Here is a 27,586-nt window from a genome sequence, read left to right on the forward strand (position 1 = left end):
TTGTGTTAAGGTTATCTTAAAAATGCCACCTTCCAAAAGACGGCTTTGCTTTTAAGATTATGCCATTGGGGTTGAATAAATTTCTTGGCAACCCTGTGTATAAATCTGGCTGGGGCCTCACTGTGAAGTCTAAAAAAGAGACAGATGGAACAGTCAGCCAGAAAGCCACAGTGACAGAAACAACTATTCCCTGGAAGGGGAAAAAGGGCAGAAAGGCATCTTTGTTTATTTTTACAAAATTTGGAGAACAACAGTGTCCCCCAGCTGTCTCCACAAGATCAAACCAGCTCCAAATGGGAGTTGCTAAGTATTTGCCAACACTTGAAATCAAAGTCCAATAGGCCTGATGGCCCTGTTTCTTGTCTTTCCCTCCCTTTGTATTTCAAGATGACAATTTCATTTGTTCATTGAGGCAGCCTGTCCATTCAATAAGCATTCTGATTCATCTATGAACTTCAAACTCCACTTCTAATCTAAATCAGAACACAAAAGTACATGACCCCTTCACTTCTTGCTAGGCCCTCTGGCTCATTCAAAGCAAACACCCTAAGGCGGTCTCAGAATGACATTTAATCATGGGGTCTGCATTTTCGTTGTAAGGCCATGCCCTCCAAAGTCCAGCTCAGGGATCGTCAAACTGTCAACTTGCCCACTTCTCTGGGACTGATGATCACACACAAGCTCCCCAATCCTTCCTCCTTCTCATCAGCCCTCTGAGAACACCAAAGCTGGTTAGGGGGGTTGGCACCTGTAACTCCAAAATTAGGGTTAGGTCAAAGGCCTGTGACAGGGTACCACATTTGACCCTGTTAGGACCTACAAGAGACTGACAGAAAAAGTCAGCTGTGGGAAAGAAACATCTTTAGGCTTGATCTAAAAGACAAACCTCTGTGAACTTCCATTCAATTTTAACAGAGCCAAGTGGAAAATTTGCTTCCTTCCTTGTTTATTAAAGAAACAACCAACAGAAACAAATAACAAACTAATTCTGTCAAGGGCTAGTTCACTGCTTTCCTACCCTGCTTCCGTGGGCTCTTCTTAGAAACATGGACACAAGTGCCATATGCAAAAATGCCATGCTGTGGGTTTACAGAACCTCTCCATTGTATCAGAGAAGTGAGAGTCAAAGGTAAGATGATCAGTTCTTTTTTTTATGATTTTATTTATTTATTCATGAGAGACAGAGAGAGAGAGAGAGAGAGAGAAGCAGGCTCCATGCAGGGAGCCCGATGCGGGACTTGATCCCAGGACTCCAGGATCACACCCTGGGCTGAAGACAGGTGCTAAACCCTGAGCCACATAGGGATCCCCAAGATGATCACTTCTGAGCCACTTCATCTTTGCCCAGGAGCTCCCACCAGGAGGGAGCAGGTTTCTCCTGGCTAGTGCACAGTGACAGACAGGAAGAACTTCTAAACTCTCTTTCAAACTTATAGAAAAAGAAAAAAACAAAACACCCACACAGTGGGAACAATTTCCCCACTGTGTGGGTGGTGGGGCCCCGAGAGCTGTTATCTGCAAAGGGCACTTCTGGGGGTTACCCAGCTGTCACCACTGTGTGGATTCCACTCAAAAACCTCAAGCCAAGCAGTGGGGAATGAACATCAAGAGACAATTTTTCCACTCTGTGAAAATGACTTGACTTCACAAAAATAAATTAAAACACCATGACAATAAATGAAATGTGTCCAGGACCCGTTGTCAAATGCATAGTCGGTGACAGTCAATGCTCTTCCTTGCTCGGTTCATCTATACCATCAGAATATGACTATGTCATTCTCCACCTCCTGACCCCTTAGCACCTGACCCTACATGACGTCTCTCTCTCTCTCTCTCTCTCACACACACACACACACACTCACACACACACACACACACACACACACACACACACTCCTACACCACACAACCAGGTCTAGTGTTACTGGTCTAGAAGGAGTTAAAGGCTGAACCAGCATGTCTGAGGGCAGGGGTAGGAGTGGTTGAGGTGTGCAAGTGTTAGTATGGGAATCGGGGGAAAGGATATTCTAACTCTGTTAATCATAACAAGGGAGATTTGATGGTTATAGCAAAAATGCAGATGTATAAAAACAAAACCAGATATCCTTTGGGCCTTAAGCCCCTCTTTTGCTACACAAGGGCCCCCTGTTCCTGGCTGCTCTGCCCCAGTTGTCCATGGGAGCCTGAGAGGGACTGCCTGCCCACCAAGTTTATAGGATTTAGTAATTCCTCCCCTCCTCTGCACACTCATGTCCTTTAAGTCCCTCCCTTCAACCCACTCCTAAGTGAACCATCTCCAATGATGCCATTGGGAGCCACGTTCACCTACTACCTTCCTTTCATTGCACCCTCATCTACTACAGGAGGGTCACACCATCGCTCTCTGCCCTAGCACTCCTATTAGAATTCGGGAAACAGACCTGGTGATTAGAACCTTAAGCCCCAAACCTTGCTTCCAAATGTATCCTTACCCACTTTCCTATGAGGACATAGGAAGCCCTCAATTTCAGCATCGGGATTCTGGTTAGACATGACAATTAAAATGAAAACCATTTCTCAATAGCAAGTGTGAGCTTTTGAAGTGAACAGAACAACATACACGTAGGATACAACTCCACTTTAAAAACTAATCAACAAAAACAAAAAACAAAAAAAAAATAAAAACTAATCAACAGAAGAACAGTGTGGTGATTCCTCAAAAACCTAAAAATATAATTACCATATGATCCTGCAATTCCACTTCCGGGTATATACTTAAAAGAATGGAAAGCAAAGTTTCAAAGAGATTTTTGCATATTCATGTTATTAGCAACATCATTAACAATAGCCAAAAGGCAGAAACAACCCAAATGTCTATTGACAGATGAATGGATAAGCAAAAAGTGGAATATTATTCAGCCTTAAAAGATACATAGATATATAGACACACACACAATATACAATGGAATATTATTCAGCCTTATAAAGGAAGGAAATTTGACACATGCTACAACATGAATTAACCCTAAGGATATTCTGCTAAGTGAAATAAGCCAGACACAAAAAGACAAATATTTTATGAGGTTCCTACAGTAGTCAAATTCAGAAACAGAAGGTAGAATGAGGTTACCAAGGGCTGAAGGTAGTAGGGGATGGGGAAAACACTAATGTTTATTGAGTCTCACTTTTGGAAGATGAAAAAGTTCTAGAGATGGAAGTGGTGACAGTTGTACAAGAATGTGAATGTACTTAATACCACTGAACTGTATACTTTTTAACCTATTTTAAGGGTTATAATAATAAATTTTATGTTAGGTATATTTTACCAGAAAAAAAAAAGTGATCAACAAAAATATTGAAGCTTCAATTAATCTAATAAGCTAGCAGGATTTTTTTAAAGAAGAGACACAATCAAAAACCCACACAGTTCACATTCTTCCTTCTCTCTGAGGACAGAAGTGGGTGACAGGGCCAGGCAGCAAGAGGGCCAGAAGAGCCACCACCGGGTAACCTGATGATCTATAGGCTTCTGAGAGGGAAGGCCAATTCCTCCTGTGGACGCTGATTCGAGAGACAAGACAAAGAACATGGGGTGAGGGCAAGGTGGTATAGCCTGACCTGCCAATGGCTCTTCATGATACCTAATTAAGAGTCATTGGTTCCTGCAAACTGGGGGTTTCCAGAAGATGGTTTCCTCACCATCACAGATCTACAGATACTGTTGTGCTTCCTGGAACTTTAACATAAGAATTCCTTATATTTCAGAAATCATTTCTGGAAAATACAACCTCTGCTAATGCCTTCTGCATTTCCACTGTGTGTAAGATGTTGGTACATGGACAGGTCAGATGCTCCTCAATAACCTCCTCCATGTTTAGGTGAATAGGATGTGTGAAAAGGATATTTACACTTTGCCAGAGGCTCACCCAAGCCAAAAAAGTCTCCACATTGTCCGAGTTACTGCAATCACTTCCAGTTATTTTTTTCTGCTCCTAAAGTCTTTAGACTTCTGCGCAGGGGACACCCACCTGCTGTGGGGAGCCTTTTATGAATACTGGCTTTGCTGGGCTGCCACTGTCTCCAGGGTCCTCAGGCCCCAGGGTAAATGATGAAGGAACTTGGGGCCTGCAAGAGAGTCTCAGCAGATGTCTTCTCTTCTCCTCCTCAACTCATTACTTTCCATTGTAACTCATGTAGATTTTTGTTTGTCTGCTGCATTTATATAAATATCCATGTCTCCCTGCTCTGAACTGAACACCTCAGAATCAAGATGGGGGATAGGAGAGCTGAAGGCAAACCTCCCTGGAAACACAGTAAGGGGACATCTTCTGAGAGCATAGTAGGTGGCCTGCCAGAAGAGAATAGAAGCACATTGTCCTACCGTCAGGTGGATCCCTGGACCCCAAAGAGGTATGCCCAGGTGCGACAGGCAGTGGCGAAATCTGCCCCGTACATTCCATCCACTTTAGTGCAGGGCTTTTGTTTTGAGGGGTAGCTCCTAAGTTTGGGTTTGGGGCTGAACTACTGGAGACAAGCTAAGGCAGCCAGGATCTATTCCATCTCTCCACACCTCTCCTCACACACTCTGTTTCTCCTCCAAATAAGTGTCAGTCATTTAAAGAGTATGTGTGCCTCCAGGACCAGTATTACCAGCCTGAGGGAGCACTTGCCTGAGCCCACTGAGCCTGCCTTCCATGAGGATGGTTTAGGATTTGCTTCCTCTAAGAAGCCTCCTTTGGTTGATTTGCCTTCTCTCATAAGATTTGTGTCTATCCTTAAGTCTTCTTCACACATACTCATTGTGCATCCCCAGCTCATAAGCACCATGTAGCCAGCACAGTGTCTTAAATTTCCCTTCATGGGTGACGGGCACTAAGGAGGGCACATGATGAGGTGAGCATTGGGTTTTATACTATATGTTGGCAAATTGAATTTAAATAAAATGTTTTAAAAACTTCCTTTCACAAGGGCTTTAAATAAGTACTCCATCAGTCAGCTGGGCTCTGTGGCAGATAGTATTTTCCCAAAATGGCCACATGATTTTCCCCCCTCCCCCCATCTCATGTTCTTGTTACAATGTGACCAACACTCCTTCCACTGAGAGGTGGGGTCTCTGCTTCCTCCCTCTGAATGCCAATGGGCCATTGTGATTGCTCTAACAGAATAAGGTGGAAGTGATGCTATATGACTTCCTGGGCTGGATCACAGAAAGGAAACAGCTTCCACCAGGCTCTCCCTTTCCAGGACACTCACTCAGAGATAGCCAGCCACCATGCTGTGGGAAAGCCCAAATTAACTCATGTAGAGATCACATGGAGAGCTGTGTGGAGAGGAACAGAGACCTCTGGCCATCAGCCAGCATCACCCACCAGATACACAAGTGAATGAGCTTTTGGAAGTCTCTGTCCCTAGCCCTGAGCCTTCCAACATAGGCCCTAGACCCTGCAAAGCAGAGACAAGCCATCTTCACTGCCTTTCCAAACCCCTACCCCACAGAACATGCAAGCATGATTAATGGTAGCTCAGTGCAGCCATAGGAACTGGGTTTCCATAAATGTGGTCACAGGATGAATAATTCCAAAGTTCTTTCCTTTATAAAACAGACTTTTGTTAACTGCCCCAACATCATTCTTTCTCTTCTTGGCAATGGAGCTCCTATCCTTAGCTCCTGAAGGACCATGGCTCAGAGTGTCCATCTTTCTACTCATAACCACTGTCTACTAACTGCACTTCTTCAGCAAGACTGGGCCACTTTGGGAAAGGTAGAACCAAAGGGAGATGCTGTTCATAATCCTAGCAAAGGGCTTCCTTCCAGAGACCACCCACTGCCACAATCCCACAGTAAGGCAGGTATAACTAAATCACTACCCAATCAGGGGTAAGAAGACATTTCCCTTCCCAAATGAAGAACATGTTCAGCCCAGAGAATAGTCCCCACCAATGAAGTGAGGTGTTGATAACCATACAGAACAATGCCAGGCACCTGCCGTGGCCGAGAGCAAGGTGAGCAGGAATCTTTTCCACAACACAGACCCCATACAAGCACGGGGGCAAAGGCACCATTCTGCCAGGACCTGCTATCTTATTGTCAGGTCTACCCTGCTCTGCTACCTGACCTGATTCGAAAAGGTCAATGGTTGGCAAAAGTCCCCTCAGCCTCACCAAGTATTAAAAACAAAGCGTTTTTTCTCAAGATCCATATATACTCTAAGTTTCTGCCCGAGTTAGAACTTTCCACAGAGCCACAGAGTAACCCTCACCATTGCAGATACGAGCACACGTTTGTTCTCTGAACTAGAGCAAGACCTTAGGTTTCTTAGGGAAGAGACACCTTTAACTCTCAAGCAGAAACAGGCAGCTACCATTCATGATAAGAGGGATGCAGATATGAGGAAAGTTCTGCCAAAGGAAAAGAATGGAAAGGGTAATATCTGCTCCCGCCACACACACACACACCCACCCAGTACCCAGCCCACAGCAGTTCAGGATCCACTGTCCACACCATGCTTCCTAAGTGCAGAGCAGTAGTACATCTTGTCACTGGGAGCAGCCTAGCTGTGTTAGCCAGAGAACAGGTGCTTCTGCAGGATGCTCTGCCTGGCCATGTGCAAGCACCAGGCACACCTATGATCCCAAAGCATAAAAGAAATCTTGAGCTTCCCTGGAGCAGCTTTCTCCCAAGAGTATCCAGAAATGTCCAGCACGAACACGTTTCTTCCCACACACTCATTCCTGGTTCTGAGTGGTTCTTGCCCAGTCCTGCCTTCTTCCTGCTTTACCCCACACAGGGCACCAGCAACTTTTCGAGGCTTCTATGATTGCCCACTTTATGGCTCGAGTCACAATTAAATGTAAACAAGTACATACAACCTGTTACAGGCAATCTCATTTGAAGTAACTATGGTTTGTTTGTGGAGAGCTGGCCAGATGACACTGATCAGTGGGTGGCACTTTTCACTCAGGCATGAGCAGTTTGTTGTAAGGACAGGAGGGACATTGTTTGTTGCCCCTCCATTGAGATGGAATATTAAGCAAGTTCAACATCTTAATACATTTTTATGAATATTAGTACAAGAAATCAACGTTTTTCATAAACATGATTGATGCACTTGAGAAAAAGGCAGAAATCATGAAGACAAAAAATGGAGCTATTAGCCATTCTAAGATGTACCTAAGACAAGACGGGGGCCCCCATTGGAGCTCAGAGGCTTCACTAACAAGGCTTCACCCAGCTTTCTGTTTGCCTGGCCTCCATCTCTCATGCAAGACATCTCCGATCTCTGTTCTTACTCCTACACGGAATACGTTACCCAAAAATCACTTGTGTCCCTCCCCTACAGCAGTACATTTTTTGTTTTATTTTTATTTTTTTAAGATTTTATTTATCTATTCATGATAGGGAGAGAGAGAGAGGCAGAGACACAGGCAGAGGGAGAAGCAGGCTCCACACCGGGAGCCCGACGCGGGACTTGATCCTGGGACTCCAGGATCATGCACTGGGCCAAAAGCAGGCGCCGAACCGCTGAGCCACCCAGGGATCTCCACATTTTTGTTTTAAAAGAAATATACTACCTACCACCACTTTTATGTAAAAACCCTATTCCTCCAAATTATCAGTAACCCTCACCAATCAAGCAACTAGAACAATTCTAATTGCTGTGAACTGATACCATGGGTAGAGTAGCCATCAAAATTAAGCTCAAAAACCCACAGACTTGAGCAAATCAAAAGCTATAAACCAGTAAGTTTATCCCTTAAGAGAGAAAAAAAAAGTTTAACTTTACCTGTGACTATAGCGAATGGCTATCGTCAACCCAAGCTGTAATTAAAAAGAGAGGGAAAATACATATTAAATAATATTAAAAGTATGATGAATTCACAGGAAAATTAACTTATTATAGTCCGTTATTTTTAAAACATTTCCTAAAATTTCCTACTGTTTATGCTTCATAAATAACACCTTTTAATGATAGATCTTTCATTTCAACATAGATCTTAAAAGATAGTCATATTTTGAAATGGTCTCTAGACACCTAAAATATTTCATGTGTCTCTCATCTGGAAAGACTTTCCTGTTATAAGAGTTTTTTTTTTTTTTTGCTTTTTTCCCCTTTTTTCTTTACATTTTTTAAATTTAATTTAAAAAAAATTTTATTGAAGTATAATTGGCAAATAAATTGTATATATTCAATGTATACAATATGGTGATTTGATATACATATACAGTGTGAAATTATTACTGTATGTTATCACATTAATTAACACATCCATCACTTCACATAGTTACCTTTTCTCTTCCTTTTTTTTTTTTTTTTTTTTTTGGTAAGACCACTTAAGATCTACTCTCTTAGCAAATTTCAAGTATACAATACAGTATTGTTAACTATATTCACCATGCTATGCCTTAAATCTCCAGAGCTTATTCATCTTACAACTAAAAGTTTATACCCTCTGACCAACATCTCCCTGCTTGCCCCACCCCCAGCCCCCAGCAACCACCATTCTACTCCCTGTTTGTATGAGCAAAACAGGGCTCTTTCAGCTCTGAGACAAAGCCGTGAAAGGATGGGATTCAGTGTGTGGCTGATTCTGAAGTTTGGCATACCCGGGTCCCGGGAGTAGCTCTTTCCCTACCCTGTTGCCCCAGGAGTGCTGAGTAGAGACCAGGCCATGAGGGGGACTGGTTACCCAGGCCAGAGTCTTGCCAGGCGATCTGTACAACTTTCACACTGATTCCATAAGCTCAAGGCCAGCAAACTGCACCTCTGAGGACAGCAAAGAGATTGAGTCCACACTACATATATGGCATCAAAAGAAAGTGCACAGGATCACTGGACACAGCAACAAGCAGAGACCAAGGTGACACTGTTATTTCCTTTTTACTCTGTGAGAGTGTCATGGAAACCTCTCCAGCATAAGTGGGGATCCAATCATATGGCATGGACCTCAGCTAGTTCACGCAAGATCAGTAGCAGATTCCAGAAGAGTCAGGCCACACGAGTTCAACTGCTGACTGCATGGGCATCAAGTTATTTAAACTCTCAGAGCCACAGTGTCTGCAACTATATAATGGGCAAATAATTACTTTATCATGTAAGGATTAAGCAGTTTTTCTATTTTTGTGTGCATGCACATGCATGTGCACACTGCTTATAGATATAGATAGGAAAAACTCTGTAAATAGTAACTACCACTACTACCATTATATATAGGCAATACCCCATTTACAAAAATGTTTTCATTTTCCAAATTTTTTTAAAGATTTTATTTATTTACTTACTTTAAGAGACAGAGAGAAAGAGAGTGCAGAGCAGAGGAACAGAGGACAGAGGAAGAGATTCCCAGCCGACTCCCTGCTGAGCGCAGAGTCCAACTCAGGGCTTGATCCCACGACCCTGAGATCATGACCTGAGCCAAAATCAAGAGTTGGATGCTCAATTGACTGAGCCACTCTTCATTTTCCAAAATTTAATTTCTAAATTAATTTTTGGAACTTAGAAAGTATCATGTAAAAATGATCAGCCTCAATCATGCCTATATATGTCTCATCAACTCACTGTGGCTGAACTATGGCACTACTAGTTTAAGGAACTGAGAGCAGTTAAAAATCCAAGCATCATCTGGGCAAAAGTCTACCTAAGGTGAACTCTTACATCCCCAACACATCACTGGCAGTTTCCTGATGTCTGCCCCACTGGCAGTGGGGTGGGGAGATTATTTCCATGGGGTTTTCCTGGACCCTGGATGACACAAGGGTCCCTGGGCAGAGGAGGGTGGAAGGGGTGATGAAGAGGCAAGGAGAGGGAGAGTTGGAAAAAGTAAAATCATTGGGATGAATATAATATTATATGTCAACTATACTTCAATTAAATTAAAAAAAAAAAAAAGAAAGGAAGGAAGCCTAACACCTCTGTCTAGCTAGACACACTGCAGAATCCCTCAACTATTGTTGGAATAGCTCAGCTCCCAAATGATTCAGCTGTATGTTATCCCTATGCATACCACAAATGCAGAACCGACTCAGTGAACCATCAGGACTCAGAGAGGATAGGCTTAATTTTACAAAAAGATTATCTAGAAGTGAAGGCGTGAAATATAGAACATCAAGTTGATTTCACATCACATTCACCTGAATATATACAATTGTCTATCAACTAAATCAGGAGTATAGTTTTTTGAGATTTAAGCAAACGAAAAAGGAAGATGCCTCAGGGATAATCAAGAATTTAAAGAACAAGGAGGAAATTATTTAGGAAGGAAATAAAAACAGAAACTGTAGCCAAAAGGTCAGGATGAGTAATTTACGATTTCACATGCCACGTAATTTTACATTTCCTGGAGTTAAAAAGTTCTGGCTTACAGTTAGGCTAACTATAAGATAATTTTACTAACTGAATATTTTGATAAGCTTTAGAGTACTCCTTAATTTGTGGCTTTTCCACAGTTGAAAGATATGACTTTGCTGGAGCAGAGAGAGAAAATGGGCATGGGAGAGACAAAAATAAAAAAGCAGAGGAAGTTTTTGGTGATGGCCGTGTTGGTTAAAAGGAGCTGGGTGATAAATCCTTCAGAGAGATAAATTTCAATTAAGCACTTTTATTCATATTTTCCTGGCTTCAGAATCAAATATGTTCTGTTGTCATTTTTAAAAGGACATCTTTGTGAAGGAAGAAAGTGCAAATCATGGAGTCACCAGACCAGCCACGGCATCCCGCATGGCTCTGTGTGAACAGGCCAGGTAAAGACATGCTAGGGAACAAGATGATCCGAACCCCAAGCAAAGGGATTGGATCCAATTAGGCAGCCCTGACAAGAGGCTGGAACAGTGTAGAGAAGTCCTAATAGGCCTTGCCATGACATCTTAGGTTGGAACATGAGTCAGGAGACTCTTTATGTCTGCTCTTCTTCACTCCTACATATTATCTGACTCTAGAGAAAGCAGGGGAGGTAGACAATTCTCTGAGGTTTCTATACCATAGCAAATACAAGATAAAGGCAACTGTGTAATCTGCTGAGAGTTGGGCCAGAGATAATCTTCTTCCCTGGCATTAGGAACCTAGCTAGATAGGGCTCTCTGAGCCCCTGCCCTGCTAAGAAGCATCAGCAACTCGTAAATGCTTTAAACAAGTCTCACTACTGCCTGTGTCTGCACAGACATGCATGCAACCTGCGCATGTGCACACTTTATGACTGATTTACACATGCATAGGCAATGCAGATATACACACGTGTGCACACTTAGACCCAATACACACATGTGTGCTTGCACACTTTTGCTTGCATATGCATTTCCACTTGCACATATGCATGCACACGTACAGCACTCATGTGTGCACATATCCCAACAAGCATGTGTTATGTGCACACATCCATGCACACATGCTTACACAGTACTCAGATGCAAACATATGTATGTACTGGCACATATGCACATACACACATTCATGCAGAGGTGCACACATGCACTTACCCACGTGCACAGAGATGCTTTGGCATTCAGAGAGGCCCAGAGAGCCCCTTGAGACAAAGGGAGGCCTCAAACAATTGACCCTTTTGTTGCTGGTCTCAGCAGGAACCCAGAAGAGAGAGAGGAGAGAGGCCTAGGGGTTGGCCCCCTGACCCCAGGCCAGCCAGGGCTGAGGCCCAGGGACATGGAGGTCAGCTGGAATTTTGTGCTGGTGCCCTCCCTGGAGAACAACCCCTCAGAACATACTGTAAGTATTGCCAGAATGCATTTAACAAACTCCCACTCAGAGTACTTCTTTTCAGATTTACACAATTTGTTAATAACAAAATTAAATCACATTTTAATGGCAAGGAAAGAGTAATTTAACATTTTTCAAAATGTCCACCAGTTACAAAAACCTTTTTCCTGCTGCTTTGCCCTAAAAATGCTCCTTTTTTGGAACAGCTGACTAAGGCAGCTGTTTTGTATCAAGTCTGAGGGTTTTCTATATGACCCAGGGAGCTCAGACAACAGGCAGACCTTGCTGCATTAAAGAGTAATCCGAGAATAATTTGCCATAAAACCCCCCGAAGTGCGCCAGCTGTAGCTGGATACGCCCTATAAAGCACCATGTAGACTGCATGGATCTTGTAAAATAATCATAATAATTTTAGAAAACAGATTTTTAAAACACCTTTAAAAAAATTTTTTTAAGGAAATAAATGGGTGGCACTGTCTTAGCAGGGCACTTCTCTTACGTGGGTTCCCTTCCCTGTCCACAGATTGTCACTAAGCATCTCTTCCTAATGCCCACTTGACCAAGAGTGCCTGTGTTGTTGCGAATCCCCCTTACAGGTCCACTGTGCTTCGCGTTTATGATGTGCTGTCACACACACAAGGCAGCTGGGGGCAGGTAAGGAGGAAGAGTCCATTAAATGCCGGCCCCAAAGTGACCCAGCTAGTGAGTGGTGATGCTCCAAGTCTGGGTCGAGAACTTTCTAGACTTGGGTGATATGCTGGCCAGGGCTGGGACCAAGAACCATATCCTTTCACAGGATCAGCTACCAACCTGCCACAACCCTGATACTAGCACTCCCTATTCCTCATGAAAAGGTGTAAACCAAAGGCTTTCGTATGAAAACTCCCACATTGTAAACTGATTTGAATATTTTTCAAATAATGTGAGCCAAACAAAACATATCAGTGGAATTTGGCCAGGGGGCCACCAGTCTGCAACCTCACTTTATACCTTTTCATATTGCCAAGCCTCTCCTTGGGTTCTCAAATCTTCCAATCTGAATTAATTAGTTTGTGACAAATCTAGAAAAAGCTTTCTTGTTATTCATGAGTCTTCTTTCCTTTCCTATAATTATGTGAAACTTTTTCTTTAGTTTATTTCTTTTTAAATTTCATGTGTCCAAAGGGTCTATCACAAAATCAAAAAGAAAAACTTGTTGTTTGCTTTCTTCCTGCACTTTTCAACTATCCCTTCCCCTTTTATGGGAAATACAGAAGAGGAGCCTAAAGGGGTGAAGAAGGGGCATGGTGTGGACAGAATCCCACACAGAGCCATGGTGTGCTGACACCAGGAAGCCAGCAAAGGGAGAAAGTAATCCACCAAATGGGTCCTTAACTCCTTCCCTGGCTGTCTTTCCAGCACTGTTCTCTCCTGATAATAGCAGGACCCCATGCTCCTCATAAAAGCACCCTCCAAGGCTGCTCTTTTCACAGGCATCACCCTGGATCTTCCTGGCCTCCCATGCCTGATTCTCAAACCTATGCCATACATGCCACAACTCACTAGTCCTTAGCCTTGGGGTCTGTCTAGGGCTTTCTTAGGCACTTACTACATTCTCCAAAAAATTAACTGCGCTGAACAGATGCTAACGGTCAGTCACCATGAGCTCTGTGGTCAAGTTCCCTGGTTTTTCTTGCCTTTTCCTCAATGTAAAATGGGGTTATGTTAGACAGATTAATTTACACTTAAGAGATGAGGACTAGCAAGGATCCTTGTCTCACAGGAACCTGTGAGAAATGCGAATTCTTCAGCCCTAATCCTACTGAATTAGAAACTCTGGGGGTGTTTTAGCCATTCCTCCAGGGGTAGGTTTAGAAGCACTGAATGAGATGATACATGGAAAGAATGTAGCAATATGCTTGGCATGATGACTATTACTAACTGCCATGATGATGATGATGACGATAATGATGATGATAACACATAGTAAAGCTATTTTCATTTTACATGCTTTTGATGTCCTTTCAGTGTCTACACTCAACTTCAGGGATTGTCATCTCTGGGAGTTCAGGCAGGCTCATGGGCAGGCCTGAGGTTATGTTTTGGGAAATGAGGCCTCCTGGAGCTCCCAGGTGAGCACCCACTCAGCAAGGAGAGGTGTGTGCACTTTGCTGAGACCCACTGTTTGCTGTGGGCCAGTATCCTGGAGGCCAAGGGTGAGCCTTACAAGCTGCAGCCCTTCCCTTCCATATGCCATTCCCCTTGAAAGAGTGAGAAAACAGCAAGAAAGGCAGAAGGAAGAAAAACAGCAACATATTTTTCATTACTGAGCTTATTTTGTGATGTTATCCTTCCGTGGTCCCTTAAAATTTAAAAAAAAAAAAACACTTCAAAAAAATCACAAAAAGAGACACTAAAGTTTAGGAAAATAAAGAGACATGCATAATATGTAGGATCTTTTCAGATTTGCCAGAAACCTAACAATTCAGATCTGAAACTCTCAAAACCTGATGTAAGAGATAAGTTGCTATATCAATGGAAATTAACATACAACGAACATTGACATGTAGGCAGCGGTTGTTTAACCAACCTAAGAAAACAGGTTGTTTTTAAGACTCTAAGCCCCAAATGACTGAAAAGGTAAAAGCAATAATGGTGCTGTTCCTCATCGCTGTCCGCAAGAACCTGAGCCAGACGCTATCTTTTTGGACTAAACATTACAACACTGCTTAAAAAACAAGTAGATGGGTTTTCACAAGGACTTACATTGGTCCTCATTTCATCCAAAATGAAAACATGTATTAGTCTCGAGTTGCTGCCCCACAGTTATAGCACCGTGGACCCATTCTGCTAGGCATTTTCCAGGGACCAAGCCCGGTAAGCTATGGGGCTCTGGCAGGTGGAGGAACCCCCTGCCCTCTATCTCAGTGCCCTCCTCTGCAGAGCTGACAGGAACTATAGTCCCCAGGGGCCACAGGGGAGGAAGCTCTCAGGGTCTGGCAATGGTAAGTGCTTCGGGAGGCCGGCTGTTGTCTTTGTCATTGTCATTAAGTGGCCACGGTCTATGTCACAGCACAGTGAATGTGCAGCAGGGCCTGGTTCCTCTCTATGTGCCTGGGACCCAGAGCTGGACAAACAGGGCTGCCAAATAGTCAGCTTCGTGAACAACTGAATTCACTCTAGGCAGTTCCTCTGATGCTTACAGTGTGTTCATGAATGTATTTTTTAGGTTATAGGTTTCAAACAAAATCATTGTGGATTTTGGTTTCTTTGCTTCTCTTGATATGAATGGTTGAGTATTCGATAATATCATAAACCACACCTTCTTTTCCTAGAAAGCCTAACTTCAATTTAAATCAGCATGACAGTGGACTTGGATTTTTGTGTGCAGTCTACATCACAGAATACCTAACCCAGGAAAGCTCTGGAACTTTCCATGGCAAATACTACTTAAGTGAAAACTTGATTATTAAGTCAAAGAGTTAGAGAGGCGAGGAGGAGGAGGCTGAAGAGAAGAAAAGGAAATGTACAAGAGGGAAAAAAAATAGGTGATGCCCTCAAACGCAGACAATAACAAAAATATTTGAGGGCATTTCTAGGGTGGATTTGGTGCTGTCAAATACAAGAAAATGAAAGACTGTTCATAGCCTGTCACAGGAGCTTAGAGACCCCACCATAGCTTGCTGACCCCCAGAGTCCCATCAGGATCAAGAGTAAAACTCCCAGGAAAGGATATTTCTTTTTAACATAAAATACAAAAACAGTTTTAAGGATTAGCTTGTTTCAAAGAAAGAAAACACTTTTCATTTTTACCTACTTTCCCTAATTTTTACCAAAAAAAAAAATACACAAAACAAATAAATAGACAAACAAAAATCCCTCCACCCAGGCTTATAGGATATAGGCTAAAATAAGGCATTCTATACAAAATGTCAGCAGCTATTAAAAATAGTATGATAGATCCATTATTGAAGAAACAATATATTTTTAAATTAAACTTTTTAATAAAAGATAATTGTAGACTACATTTAGGTATTAGAAGTTGCATAAAGAAATAATATAGAGTTCCCAATTATCCTTTACCCAGTTTTCTCCAATAGTAACATCTCATATACTGCACTACAATATCACAATGAGAATATTGACATCAATACAGTCAAGTTACAGAACATTTCTGTCACCATAAGGATCTCTTGTATTATTCTTATAAATGCACCTACTTCCCTCCCACACTCACTCACTGTTTACCCCCTGGCAATCATCAATCTGTTCTCCATTCCTGCCATTTGTAATTTCAAGAATGGAATCATACAATGTGTAACCCTTTGGGATTAGATCTTTTCATTCAGCATAATGCTGTGAAGACTCATCCAGGTGATTACATGCACCAATATCTCATTCCCTTTGATTGCTGAGTAGTATTCCATGGTATGGATATATCACAGTCTGTAGATCTGCTGAAGGACATATGGGCTATTTTCAGTCTGGAGCTTTAGAATAAAGCTGCTATGGACACTCGTGTGCAGGAATTTGCATGAATGTAAGTTTTCATTTCTGTAAGATAAATGGCATATAATTCCTATATATATATTTCATTAGATTTACTCCTGAGCATTTCTTTTTTCTAAAAGCAATTGTAAATGGTATTGTCTTTTCAAGTGTTCACATATTTATTGTTAATATATAGAAATGCAATTGATTTTTGTATGTTTATCTTGTATTCTGCAACATTGTTAGATTCACTTATTAGTTTCAGGAGTTTTTTTTAAAAGGCTTCATGGACTTTCTATGTAGACTCACTGTAAAAAGAAAAACAACATATTTTAAGTGAAAAACAAAAAAAACAAATCAACTGCAGATACAATGTAAATATATATAATATGTGTTGAGACGATAGTTGATATTAGATGATTGTTTATATAATTATAAGGAAAGAAGTCTGGAAGATTAACTACCAAATTATTGGGTGGGAAGGGATGGTATAGAAAAAGAGCTTCATTTTTTTATACTCTTGTTTAGTGTATAAGTTGAATGTTTTAACATAAGCTGGTAGTGAATGGTGAGTTTCAAAAAATATCTAATAAAGAAAAACTATGGGGAAAAATAACACTGCAATATGCTATAAACCATGTACATTTTTGTATGCCTGGATGTGATTTCTATCTTAAGATGCCATCTTTGTCAGCCTAAAACATGAATGCCTTGGCAGAGAGGTATTATTAAACTATGTTCCAACTTTACTCATATTCACACTGGATAAAAAGGACAAAAATTCAAAACAAAGACTCAAGAAAGTAGGTAAAAGAGGCTGGTGTCTCAGTCTGTTAAGCATCCAACTCTATTTCAGCTCAGGTCAAGATCTCAGGGTCATGAGATTGAGCCCTGCATTGGGATCCATGCTAGGCATGGAATCTGCTTGAGATTCTCTCTCTGTCTTTCCCTATTCTCACCTCCTCTCTGAAAAGGAAGGAAGTAAGGTAAGTAAAAGACCATGGCTATAATCTCTTGCAAATAAGCTTGTCATCCCCACCCCAAATTCTCACAAAGGTTCCATGTTATGATTTGAATTTTTAGATCAGTATAATCTAAAGGGGGTAACCTCAGACTTTGATGTCAGAGAAGTAAATTTGTCTAAAATGATGGATGTGAGAGAAGCAGTGACTAATATGTCTGCACACACACACACCCAGCAGAGAAGGATAAAGACATCTTTCTTCTTTTTCCCTGCCTCAGACCAGATTAATGGAAGGACACAACTAGACAAAGAGAGTCCTTCTGAAGTGTGATCATGTGGTCACAGAGAAGAAATGGAGCAGAAGACACAAGAGTAAAAACACCTTCACTGGTTTATAGACATTGCTATGACCCATCATTGCTTCACTGGGAGACAGAAGAAACATTCTGAGTTTTCTCAGTATTTCTAGGAACAATACTCCAGAGTGTCTTCTCTTTCTCTGAAGAGAAAGAACAAACTTCCCAAAGAATAACCAATTCAAATGACACAGCTAAGGGGAGACCAGCACATACAATGGCTATCAGTGAGGTGCAAGACCAATGTGAAGTGCCACCTTGACCCAACAAAGACCCAAACACAAACCCAGCACTTGAAGTGGGTGCTACTTAGACTGTAATGCACTGGCACTCCAAATTGGGATGGAAGTAGAGTGTGAAAAGCTTAGTAAATAAAAAACTCTGAAAGATATAAAAGGGAAAGTCACAAAATAATATTAGAAATACCGAACTTACAGAAAAATATTCAACCTCATCAGAAACCTCTCAAATGGAAATTTAAACAGTGAGACAGTACAAGTTGGGATTACCCATGGTAAGGTCTCCCCAAAGACTCCACCTGAATTCCAATTACAGCTTCAGCATTTCTGAACCATATGACCTTAGGCAAATGACTCAATCTTTCTGTGCCTCAGTTTCCCTGCTCTAACCTGAGAATATCAATTGTTACTGTCTCAGGTGATGTACTCAAAGCACTCTACAAAGTTAGCACAAAATGAGCATTCAGTATCTGTTAGGCATTGTTGATAGTAATAGGAATTATCTAGAAAAAAACAGTCTGGTAATAACAAATGCCAGTAGTGGAAGGAGCACATTCACACCTGTTGGCATAGCCCATTTGGAAGACAATTTGACAAAATGGATCAAGGAGTCATGACACTATTAATACCTTCAGATTGTCCCTAAGGAAATAATATAAAAGAGAAAACCCAAAGATGAACACTAAAGTCCTATGTACAAAGATAAAAAAAATTTTGAAATAATGTAAATACTAAAATTACAAAAATAATTAAGTCAATACAACACTTTAACTCAATATTTTGTTGCCACTAAAACTTAAAATTAAAAAAAAAAACACGTAGCAACAAGGGATACAAGCTCAGGATGTAGTATAAAAAAGGCAGAACATAAGCAATAAGCATTTCAACACTGAGGTTACAACCACATAAAAAAGTAAAGCATCCTCATCCTCAGTTCACCCACCTAACCACTCTTTAGCCCTAGTCAATATCTTCAGATTTAAAAAAAAAAAAAAGAAACTCCAAATGAGTTGCTCTAAGCCCTGCTCCTGCCCATTAGCCCCTTGCCACCTCCTTGAGAATGTCACTTTTCCTCACAGAAAGTACAGCAAGAGCTTTTCAAGGGGTTGCCTTACTACAGATGAAAAATTAGAAATGATCACACCAGGGAATCTTGTGAAAGTCCCATGTGGGACTCCCAATGGGCAAGTGATAAAACCAAGATTCTAAGGTTACCTCACCTGCCTCTTTGCCCCTTTTTTCAACCATTCTATCTCTTTCATTCCTATCCAGGATATAAAATCACCATAGACTCCCAAACAGTGTACTGTTTCACTTCCTTTCATATTCCATCCCATCTCCCTCAATGCTCTTCTCTCCTCATTCACTTTTGAAAACTCCCACTCATCCTATACACTCCTTGAGATATCACAATGCCTAGGTGGCTTCTATATCCCACTCTGGCTTTTATCAGTTCATCATCTGGCTACTTCTGCATGGTATATGCAAGGGCTACTGCCTTTACACTGATCTCTCCCCACCATCCTGCAAGCTCTTGGAGGATGGGATATTTATCTTCCATCTCATGCCTAGTCTAGTATCAGATGCACAGGAGGTCAGTGAGCATTTGCTTAAAGTATGGGCTTTATATTTGTATTTCATTTTTTTCTTTAATGTGTTTATGCAGTTGTCTATGTTTCTAACTCACATAAAATCTGTATTTTCCCCCCAGACTTGGACAGCCAACAGAACAGCCAACCCAGTGGCCTCTGTGTTCTGGTACAGCCACATACCAGCCAAGAACATTCTGTATCCTCATCGTGGTGAGGGAGACATGTCTGTATAAGCACCCAACTGGGTTATTTTTCCAAGAACCTAAGAAAAGATTACAGGATGAAATGTACACCAAAGATCCTAATTGCTATTTTAAAAAAGTCAAGAGAGAAAAGAGCAAAACAATAACCTCAAAACTCAGATGACTGTTTGGATGTATTCAAACTTTAATCTGACATGTTTGTTTCACCAGCATGACCATTGCATTGCTTTGGTTCAATGGCCACTGATGACAAAGTTGTATTATGTTTTTCTACGTTGAAAACAGTCCATTTAATGCATGTGAAATGCAGGTTTTCAAATCCATCATCAATGTTTATAAAGAGCTCATTGTGTACAAGACACTGAGGAGGGCATAAAGAGGTACATGGCATTGTCCCTGAGCTCAGAAAGCACAGCATAAACCAAGAAAATAGTTTCACTACCCACTGTGTGAAGTGCAGGTTCTAGGAGTTCATGGGAGGGTGATCTTGCTGTGAGAGAGACTGATCAAGAAACCTTCACAAAGGAGCTGGGGCTTGATGTGGGTCTCACAGAAGTGGCAGGATTCACATAGCTATGGAGAATAGGGGAGGGCATCATGTGAGGACCTCAGCATCAGCAATAGCTTAGCAGTAAGAAATTTGAATGAGTCAGGAAGTTTGGGCAATACTACTACACCTCTGGGCAGCATCCACTGAGAACTTTCCATAAGTCAAATATGGTGCCAAGTGCTGCAGAAACATCATTTCATCTAAGCCTATCAACAACTCTGAGAAGAAAGCATGACTGCTCCCATTTTTGGTTGGGGAGAGGAATATTCAGAAAGTATGCTACTTTGCTTAAGGTCACTTGGCTATCAGGTGATTGCCTGGGTATATCTGGGACTGGAGTATGGTTGGTCTTGAGTACAATGTTAGACATTGCGAACGTGATCCTGGTGACAATCAAGAGATACTAAATGAGGTAGGTACAAACTCTGATGTTTCTGAAAAATTCATCTTGGCCTTTGCATAAGAAGAATTGGAAGAGAAAGAAGCAAAGAGAGAAAGCTTTGTTTTAATGTGCTATATTTTTGTCCAAAGATTCCTTTTATCCTTTGTTGATGAATAACCAATTCAGAAATAGTAAATTAAATAAAACACCCATTTTGGGGGGAGTGTGTTAAGGTTGTCACTGTCCTTTTCCATCAGGCCTAACTCCTCTCAGCTGAGTGCTGTGGAGCAACCTCTAAGACTTCTGGAATACTTGGCATTCATTATCTCTCCTCTCCTCCACATCTTCCTGTCACTAGAAATGCCCAGAAACATGACCCAGGATTCAGTCAACCATAGGAGGAAACAGAAATCATACTGCTACCAAGGAAATTAATGTTCTTCAAGATTCCAAGAAAATCCTTAAGAAGGGTCCAAGACATTTCTCCACTAGGACCTCAGAGCAATGTATAGGGGTACAAGGACATTTGATGCAGCATTATCTCTAAAAGTGAAACTTTGAAAATAACATGAATATCTATGAGGAGGGGTCTGGTTAGAGTGGACTACTAGGCACTATTAAAAAGTTTGATGAAGTTGTCTATATGTTCACTTGGAAAGATCTCCAAGAAGTAATGTTGGGTGAAAAAAAGAGGCAGAAATTCACTTCTGGTATGGTAATGTAAGCTCTCTCCAAATCCACCCTCCCACAGATCACAGCTATAAACTTTAGGCAAAATACACAAAACAACTACTGAGAATTCTGGAGAGTAAAAACAAACAGATTATAGAGTAGCAACTGGCACAGGGTGAATTTCCCAAATTTTTTTCCTGTTTTTTTTTTTTTTTTCCCTGAAAGCCAGCCAAGGGTGAGGAGTAGTGCAGTATAGGTGGCTAAAAGTGAGAGAAAACCTGTTGTCTTTCTGCCTAAAGAACCTAGAGAAATAAGTAAAGGCAACTGTTGTCACAAGAGTATGAGGAGGAATCTTTGAGAAGCAAGAGTAGAAGAGGATACCCTAAGTCTGTGCATGAACTCTGGATGAATCTCAGGCTGACCACTAAACCAGCATGCACTGGAGGGACAAAGCAGTGCAGGAAAGGCTTAAAGTATGAAACTGAGACAAACCCATGGAAGATAAGACAAAGCTCAAGGTTAGGCCTTGAGTCTAACCAGTTTAATTAAAACCACCAACTTTCTTCAGAAGAATATATAGAGTCCCCAAAATATAATACCCACAATGTCCAGGATATAATCCAAAGTTACTCATTTTATGAAGAACCAGGAAAATGTGACTATAATAAATGTCTACCCTAAAATGATCCAGATATTGAAATTATAAGATAATATTTCAAGAAAATATTACAGCTGATCCTTAACAATGCAGGTGTTAAGGACATCAATCCCCTGCACAGTTGAAAATCCACATAAAACTTTTGATTCCCCAAGACTTAATTACTAGTAGGTTACTGTTGACTGAAAGCTTTACCAATAACATAAACAGTCAATTAATATATATTTTGTATGTTATATGTACTATATATTGTATTTTTACAATAAAGCAAGCTAGAGAAAAGAAAATGTTAAAAAAATCATAAGGAAGAGAAACTACATTAACAGTACTGTACTGTACTTTTTTATACCCATATATAATTAGATCTATACCATTCAAATCCATGTTGTTCAAGGGTCAACTCTATAACCATACCCCATGAGGTCAAGAAACATATGCTCTGATTAATGAAAATATAGGAAATTTCAGCAGAGAAATAGAAGATAAAAACAGAAACAAATGAATAAAAATTTTAGTATGGAATCACACAATATCTGAAAATAAAACAGGCTTATGAATGGGTTTAACAGCAGAATGGAAATGCCCAAAGAGTCAGTGAGCTTGAAGATAGATTAATATAAATTATCCAAAAGAAAAAGAAAAAAAGATTTTAAAAAACAAACATCAAAGAAGATATAAAATAGAGATACTCTATGTTCTTTTTTTTTTTTTGATGCTCTATGTTCTTGTATCAGAAGACTCACTATTGTTAATATGTTAGTTCTTAAGATCCCCGTACAAGCACAATTAAGTTCCCAAGAAGTTATTTTATACATGTTGACAAATTGATTCTAAAAAATATATTAAAAGGCACAGGACCTAGAAGAGCCAAAAAACAATGAAGAACAACAAACCTGAAGAACTCCTACTATTCAATTTCAAGATTACAATAATTAAGATAGAATAATATTGGAGAAGTAGACACATAGGTCAATGAAATTGAATAGAGAGCTCATAAATAGTTCCCCATAAATATAGTCAACTGAATTTTGATAAAGCTGCAAAAGCAATTCAGCTAAGAAAAGGATCATCTTTTTGATAAATGGGGCTGGAACAGTTAGGCATCTATATGCAAAAACAAAACAAAAAAGTAAGACACTGACGTTACATGCTAAACAAAATTAACTTAAAATGGGTCACAAACCTAATGTAAAATGCAAAACCATGGGAGCACCTGGATGGCTCAGTCGGTAAATCATCTGGTTTCAGCCCAGGTCATGATCCCAGCGTCCTGGGATTGCGTCCCATATTAGGCTCCCTGCTCAGTGGGGAGCCTGCTTCTCCGTCTCCCACTCCCCCTGCTTGTGCTCTCTGTCAAGTAAATAAATAAAATCTTTTAAAAAATAAAATAAAATCCAAAGCCATGAAACTATTGGAAGAAAACATAGGAGAAAATCTACATAACCTTGGTTTGTGATGAGTTTTAGACACACCAACAAAAACATAATCCACAAAAGAAAAATAAATCAATTGAACTTTATTAAAATTTAAAACTTCTGTTCTGTCAAAGACACTTTGTTAAGAGAATAAAAACCATAAATTAGGAGAAAATTTTTGCAAAACTTCTCTGATGGACTGATATCCAAAGAACTCTAAAACTCAATAATAAAACAATTCAACTTAAAAATGGGCAAAACAGAAATCAGTGGCATTTCTATATACTAACAATGAGACTGAAGAAAAAGAAATTAAGGAGTCAATCCCATCTACAATTGCACCCAAAAGCATAAGATAAAAAAAAAAAGGAATAAACCTAACCAAAGAGGTAAAGGATCTATACCCTAAAAACTACAGAACACTTCTGAAAGAAATTGAGGAAGACACAAAGAGATGGAAAAATATTTCATGCTCATGGATTGGAAGAATTAATATTGTGAAAATGTCAATGTTACCCAGGGCAATTTACACATTCAATGCAATCCCTATCAAAATACCATGGACTTTCTTCAGAGAGTTGGAACAAATCCTCTTAAGATTTGTGTGGAATCAGAAAAGACCCCGAATAGCCAGGGGAATTTTAAAAAAGAAAACCATAGCTGGGGGCATCACAATGCCAGATTTCAGGTTGTACTACAAAGCTGTAGTCATCAAGACAGTGTGGTACTGGCACAAAAACAGACACATAGATCAATGGAACAGAAAAGAGAATCCAGAAGTGGACCCTCAACTTTATGGTCAGGTCACGCTTTATGGTATGGTCACGCTAATATTCGACAAAGCAGGAAAGACTATCCACTGGAAAAAAGACAGTCTCTTCAATAAATGGTGCTGGGAAAATTGGACATCCACATGCAGAAGAATGAAACTAGACCACTCTCTTACACCATACACAAAGATAAACTCAAAATGGATGAAAGATCTAAATGGGAGACAAGATTCCATCAAAATCCTAGAGGAGAACAAGGCCACAGTAACTTCTTGCAAGATACATCCATGAAGGCAAGAGAAACAAAAGCAAAAATGAATTATTGGGACTTCATCGAGATAAAAAGCTTCTGCACAGCAAAAGAAACAGTCAACAAAACTAAAAGACAACCTACAGAATGGGAGAAGATATTTGCAAATGACATATCAGATAAAGGGCTAGTATCCAAGATCTATAAAGAACTTATTAAACTCAACAGCAAAGAAACAAACAATCCAATCATGAAATGGGCAAAAGACATGAACAGAAATCTCACAGAGGAAGACATAGACATGGCCAACAAGCACATGAGAAAATGCTCCGCATCACTGGCCATCAGGGAAATACAAATCAAAACCACAATGAGATACCACCTCGCAGCAGTGAGAATGTGGAAAATTAACAAGGCAGGAAACCACAAATGTTGGAGAGGATGCGGAGAAAAGGGAACCCTCTTGCACTGTTGGTGGGAATGTGAACTGGTGCAGCCACTCTGGAAAACAGTGTGGAGGTTCCTCAAAGAGTTAAAAATAGATCTGCCCTACGTCCCAGCAATTGCCCTGCTGGGCTTTTACCTCCAAAGATACAGATGCAGTGAAACACCAGGTCACCTGCACCCCGATGTTTCTAGCAGCAATGTCCACAATAGCCAAACTGTGGAAGGAGCCTCGGTGTCCATTGAAAGATGAATGGATAAAGAAGATGTGGTCTATGTATACAATGGAGTATTAACTCAGCCATTAGAAATGACAAATACCCACCATTTGCTTCGATGTGAAGGGACCTGGAGGGTATTATGCTGAATGAAATAAGTCAATCAGAAAAGGACAAACATTATATGGTCTCATTCATTTGGGGAATATAAAAATTAGTGAAAGGGAATAAAGGGAAAGGAGAGAAAATGAGTGAAAATATCAGCGAGGGTGACAAAACATGGGAGACACCTAACTCTGGGAAATGAACAAGGGGTAGTGGAAGGGGAGGTGGGCAGAGGTTTGGGGTAACTGGGTGATGGGCACTGAGGGGGGCACTTGGCAGGATGAGCACTGTGTGTTATGCTATATGTTGGCAAATTGAACTCCAATAAAAAAATTTTAAAAGAATAAAATAAAAATGGGCAAAAGATCTAAAGAGACACTTCACTAAATATATATATGTGTGTATATATATTCAGAGAGCATATAAAAAGATACTCAACTTCATATGTCATCAGGGAAATGCAAATTAAAACAATTAGATACAACTACACACCTATTAGAATGGCTAAAATCTAAAACACTGACAATAACTGTCAAAAATCCAGAGCAACAAGAACTTTCTCATGCATTTCCAGTGGGAATACAAACTGATAGAACCACTTTGGAACACAGCTTGGCAGTCTCTTACAATGTTAAACTTTATAGTTCTGCCATATAATTCGGCAATAGCACTCCTAGGTATTTGCCCAAATGATTTGAAGATTTGCATCCACACAAAAATCTGCGTGTAAATGTTTATAGCAGCTTTCTTTATAATTACCAAAAACTAGAGGCAACCAAGATGCCCTTCATTTGGTGAATGGACAAACTGGTACGTTTATACAGTAGAGTAGTATTCAGCAATAAAAGTGATGCAAAAACACAGATAAATCTTAAATGCATATTGTTAAGTGAGAGAAGCCAGTCCGAAAAAAGCTATACCCTATGTGATTACATTTACATGATATTCTGGAAAAGGTAAAACTATAATTGGTAGTCAGATTAGTGATTGCCAGATTTGGGGAGGGAAGATAACTAATAGGTGAAGCATAGGGTATTATTTGGGGGTGGTGAAACTATTCTTATATATTCTGTAATGGTACATGAAACTATACATTTGTCAAAGCCCATAGAACTTACAACACAAAGAATAAAACTTAATGTATGTAATTTTTTCAACCATGTAAAAGTTAAGGGGATTACAGAATGGAATTCAGACTGTGATCACAAAACCTATCAAAAACGTATAAAATGATAAAATGACCTCACTGAAGGAGGTGGGAGGTAAAGGTATTGAAGTTAAGTACTTTGGAATTAAATGTAGACTGTAAAACCAAAAGCAAAATAAATTGAACATAAGCACTGTACTCTGGATGATAAAATTGTTTCCCATAGGGGCATGAGTTAGCAGTTCTCAAACCACTATACACGTATACTGGAATTGAACAATAAAGTAAAGGGATGTCAAATGACTGAAGCTGGGTTTCTCACTATTGGAGCAGGAGGTTACAGATAAGGTAGGGGAAAAGTTTAGAATGATCTATGTGGTAATGGATTAGAGTCGAGACATCAGTATGAACTCTATTTTAGCTTAATATAGATCTGTATATACACACCTTAGTATAAAAACATACATTTCCTTGTTCTGCCAACTGAGAAGACAAAGAAGTAACAACACTCTAGTAGCAACAAAAGTACTTAGCACTCAAATCTTGGTTTCTAAAACCATTCTCTAACAAAAAGAACCAGGAATCCTTGAAAAATGACTGATCCTAAAACTAGGGTACATGACCATGGGACCAGGGGTTTTGAGAGCCCAGCTTTAATGGATTGTACTTGAGGCAACAATCTGAGTAAAATCCAGCTTAGAAGGGATAAAATTCTTGATATAAAATTTTGCATACAGATGCCTTATATTTTTTGGAACACAAGATCTGAAAGTGACTCATATATATTATTCATCAGAGGTTCCTAATCATTCTGGGTATTCAACAGCAATAGAAGAAAGAAAATTTTCCCTCAGACCCCAGTGTCCCTTTGTCCCATTCCCTTTCACTCTCATCTCCTAGACTCCCTTAATTCACACCTTCCCAGCAGCCATCATCTCACTCTGACATGAGTCATGACATGACAGCCGTCATGACACTCTGTCCTTCTACAAACCAATTTCCAAATCTGGGCCAGCCCAATCATCCATTCCTCTACCAATGCCCCAAGTACTAACTCCATCATCACACTGCCTGGTCATAAATGTGCATTACACCACAACAAGCCACTCAAGATGAGGTTTTCAACAATCTCTACAAGCCCTCCTCTTCCTTGCCTCTCTTTTTCCCACACTATCACCTTCTATGGCTGTAAACACTGAACATCCTCTTCCAAAGTTTCCACCCCACCCCTGCTTCCTTTCCTCATACCTTGACCTAACTCTGCATTCCTGAGAGAATAGAAATCACCTGTTAGGGTGTTACCAGTTTTCTTACCCCTACTTGAAAATTCTTTGTTTCCTCCTCTCTTCAGATTTTTCATTCCTCCTATCTCTGAAGAAGAAACATCTGCTTTGGTTTCAGGGTCATTACTTTATCTGTGTTTTAATGCCTTGTCGTCTGTCTCCCCATGACCCTCCCACCAGGCAA

The 27,586-nt window shown here is 40.3% G+C and overlaps 1 protein-coding gene across 5 annotated transcripts in view; it reads right to left on the bottom strand.

Annotated features, from left to right (window-relative positions):
* The window catches only part of ACOXL (acyl-CoA oxidase like), a 348,114-nt gene that overhangs the window by 246,258 nt on the left and 74,270 nt on the right, over window positions 1–27,586 (bottom strand). For all 5 annotated transcript variants that reach the window (XM_072767158.1, XM_072767157.1, XM_072767160.1 and 2 more), the window contains exon 10: window positions 7,764–7,798. In XM_072767158.1, coding sequence (XP_072623259.1) covers window positions 7,764–7,798 — 35 coding nt within the window. The remainder of the gene's footprint in view (window positions 1–7,763; window positions 7,799–27,586) is intronic.

Source organism: Vulpes vulpes, chromosome 8, assembly GCF_048418805.1.
Source record: "Vulpes vulpes isolate BD-2025 chromosome 8, VulVul3, whole genome shotgun sequence".
NCBI classification, from domain to species: domain Eukaryota; kingdom Metazoa; phylum Chordata; class Mammalia; order Carnivora; family Canidae; genus Vulpes; species Vulpes vulpes.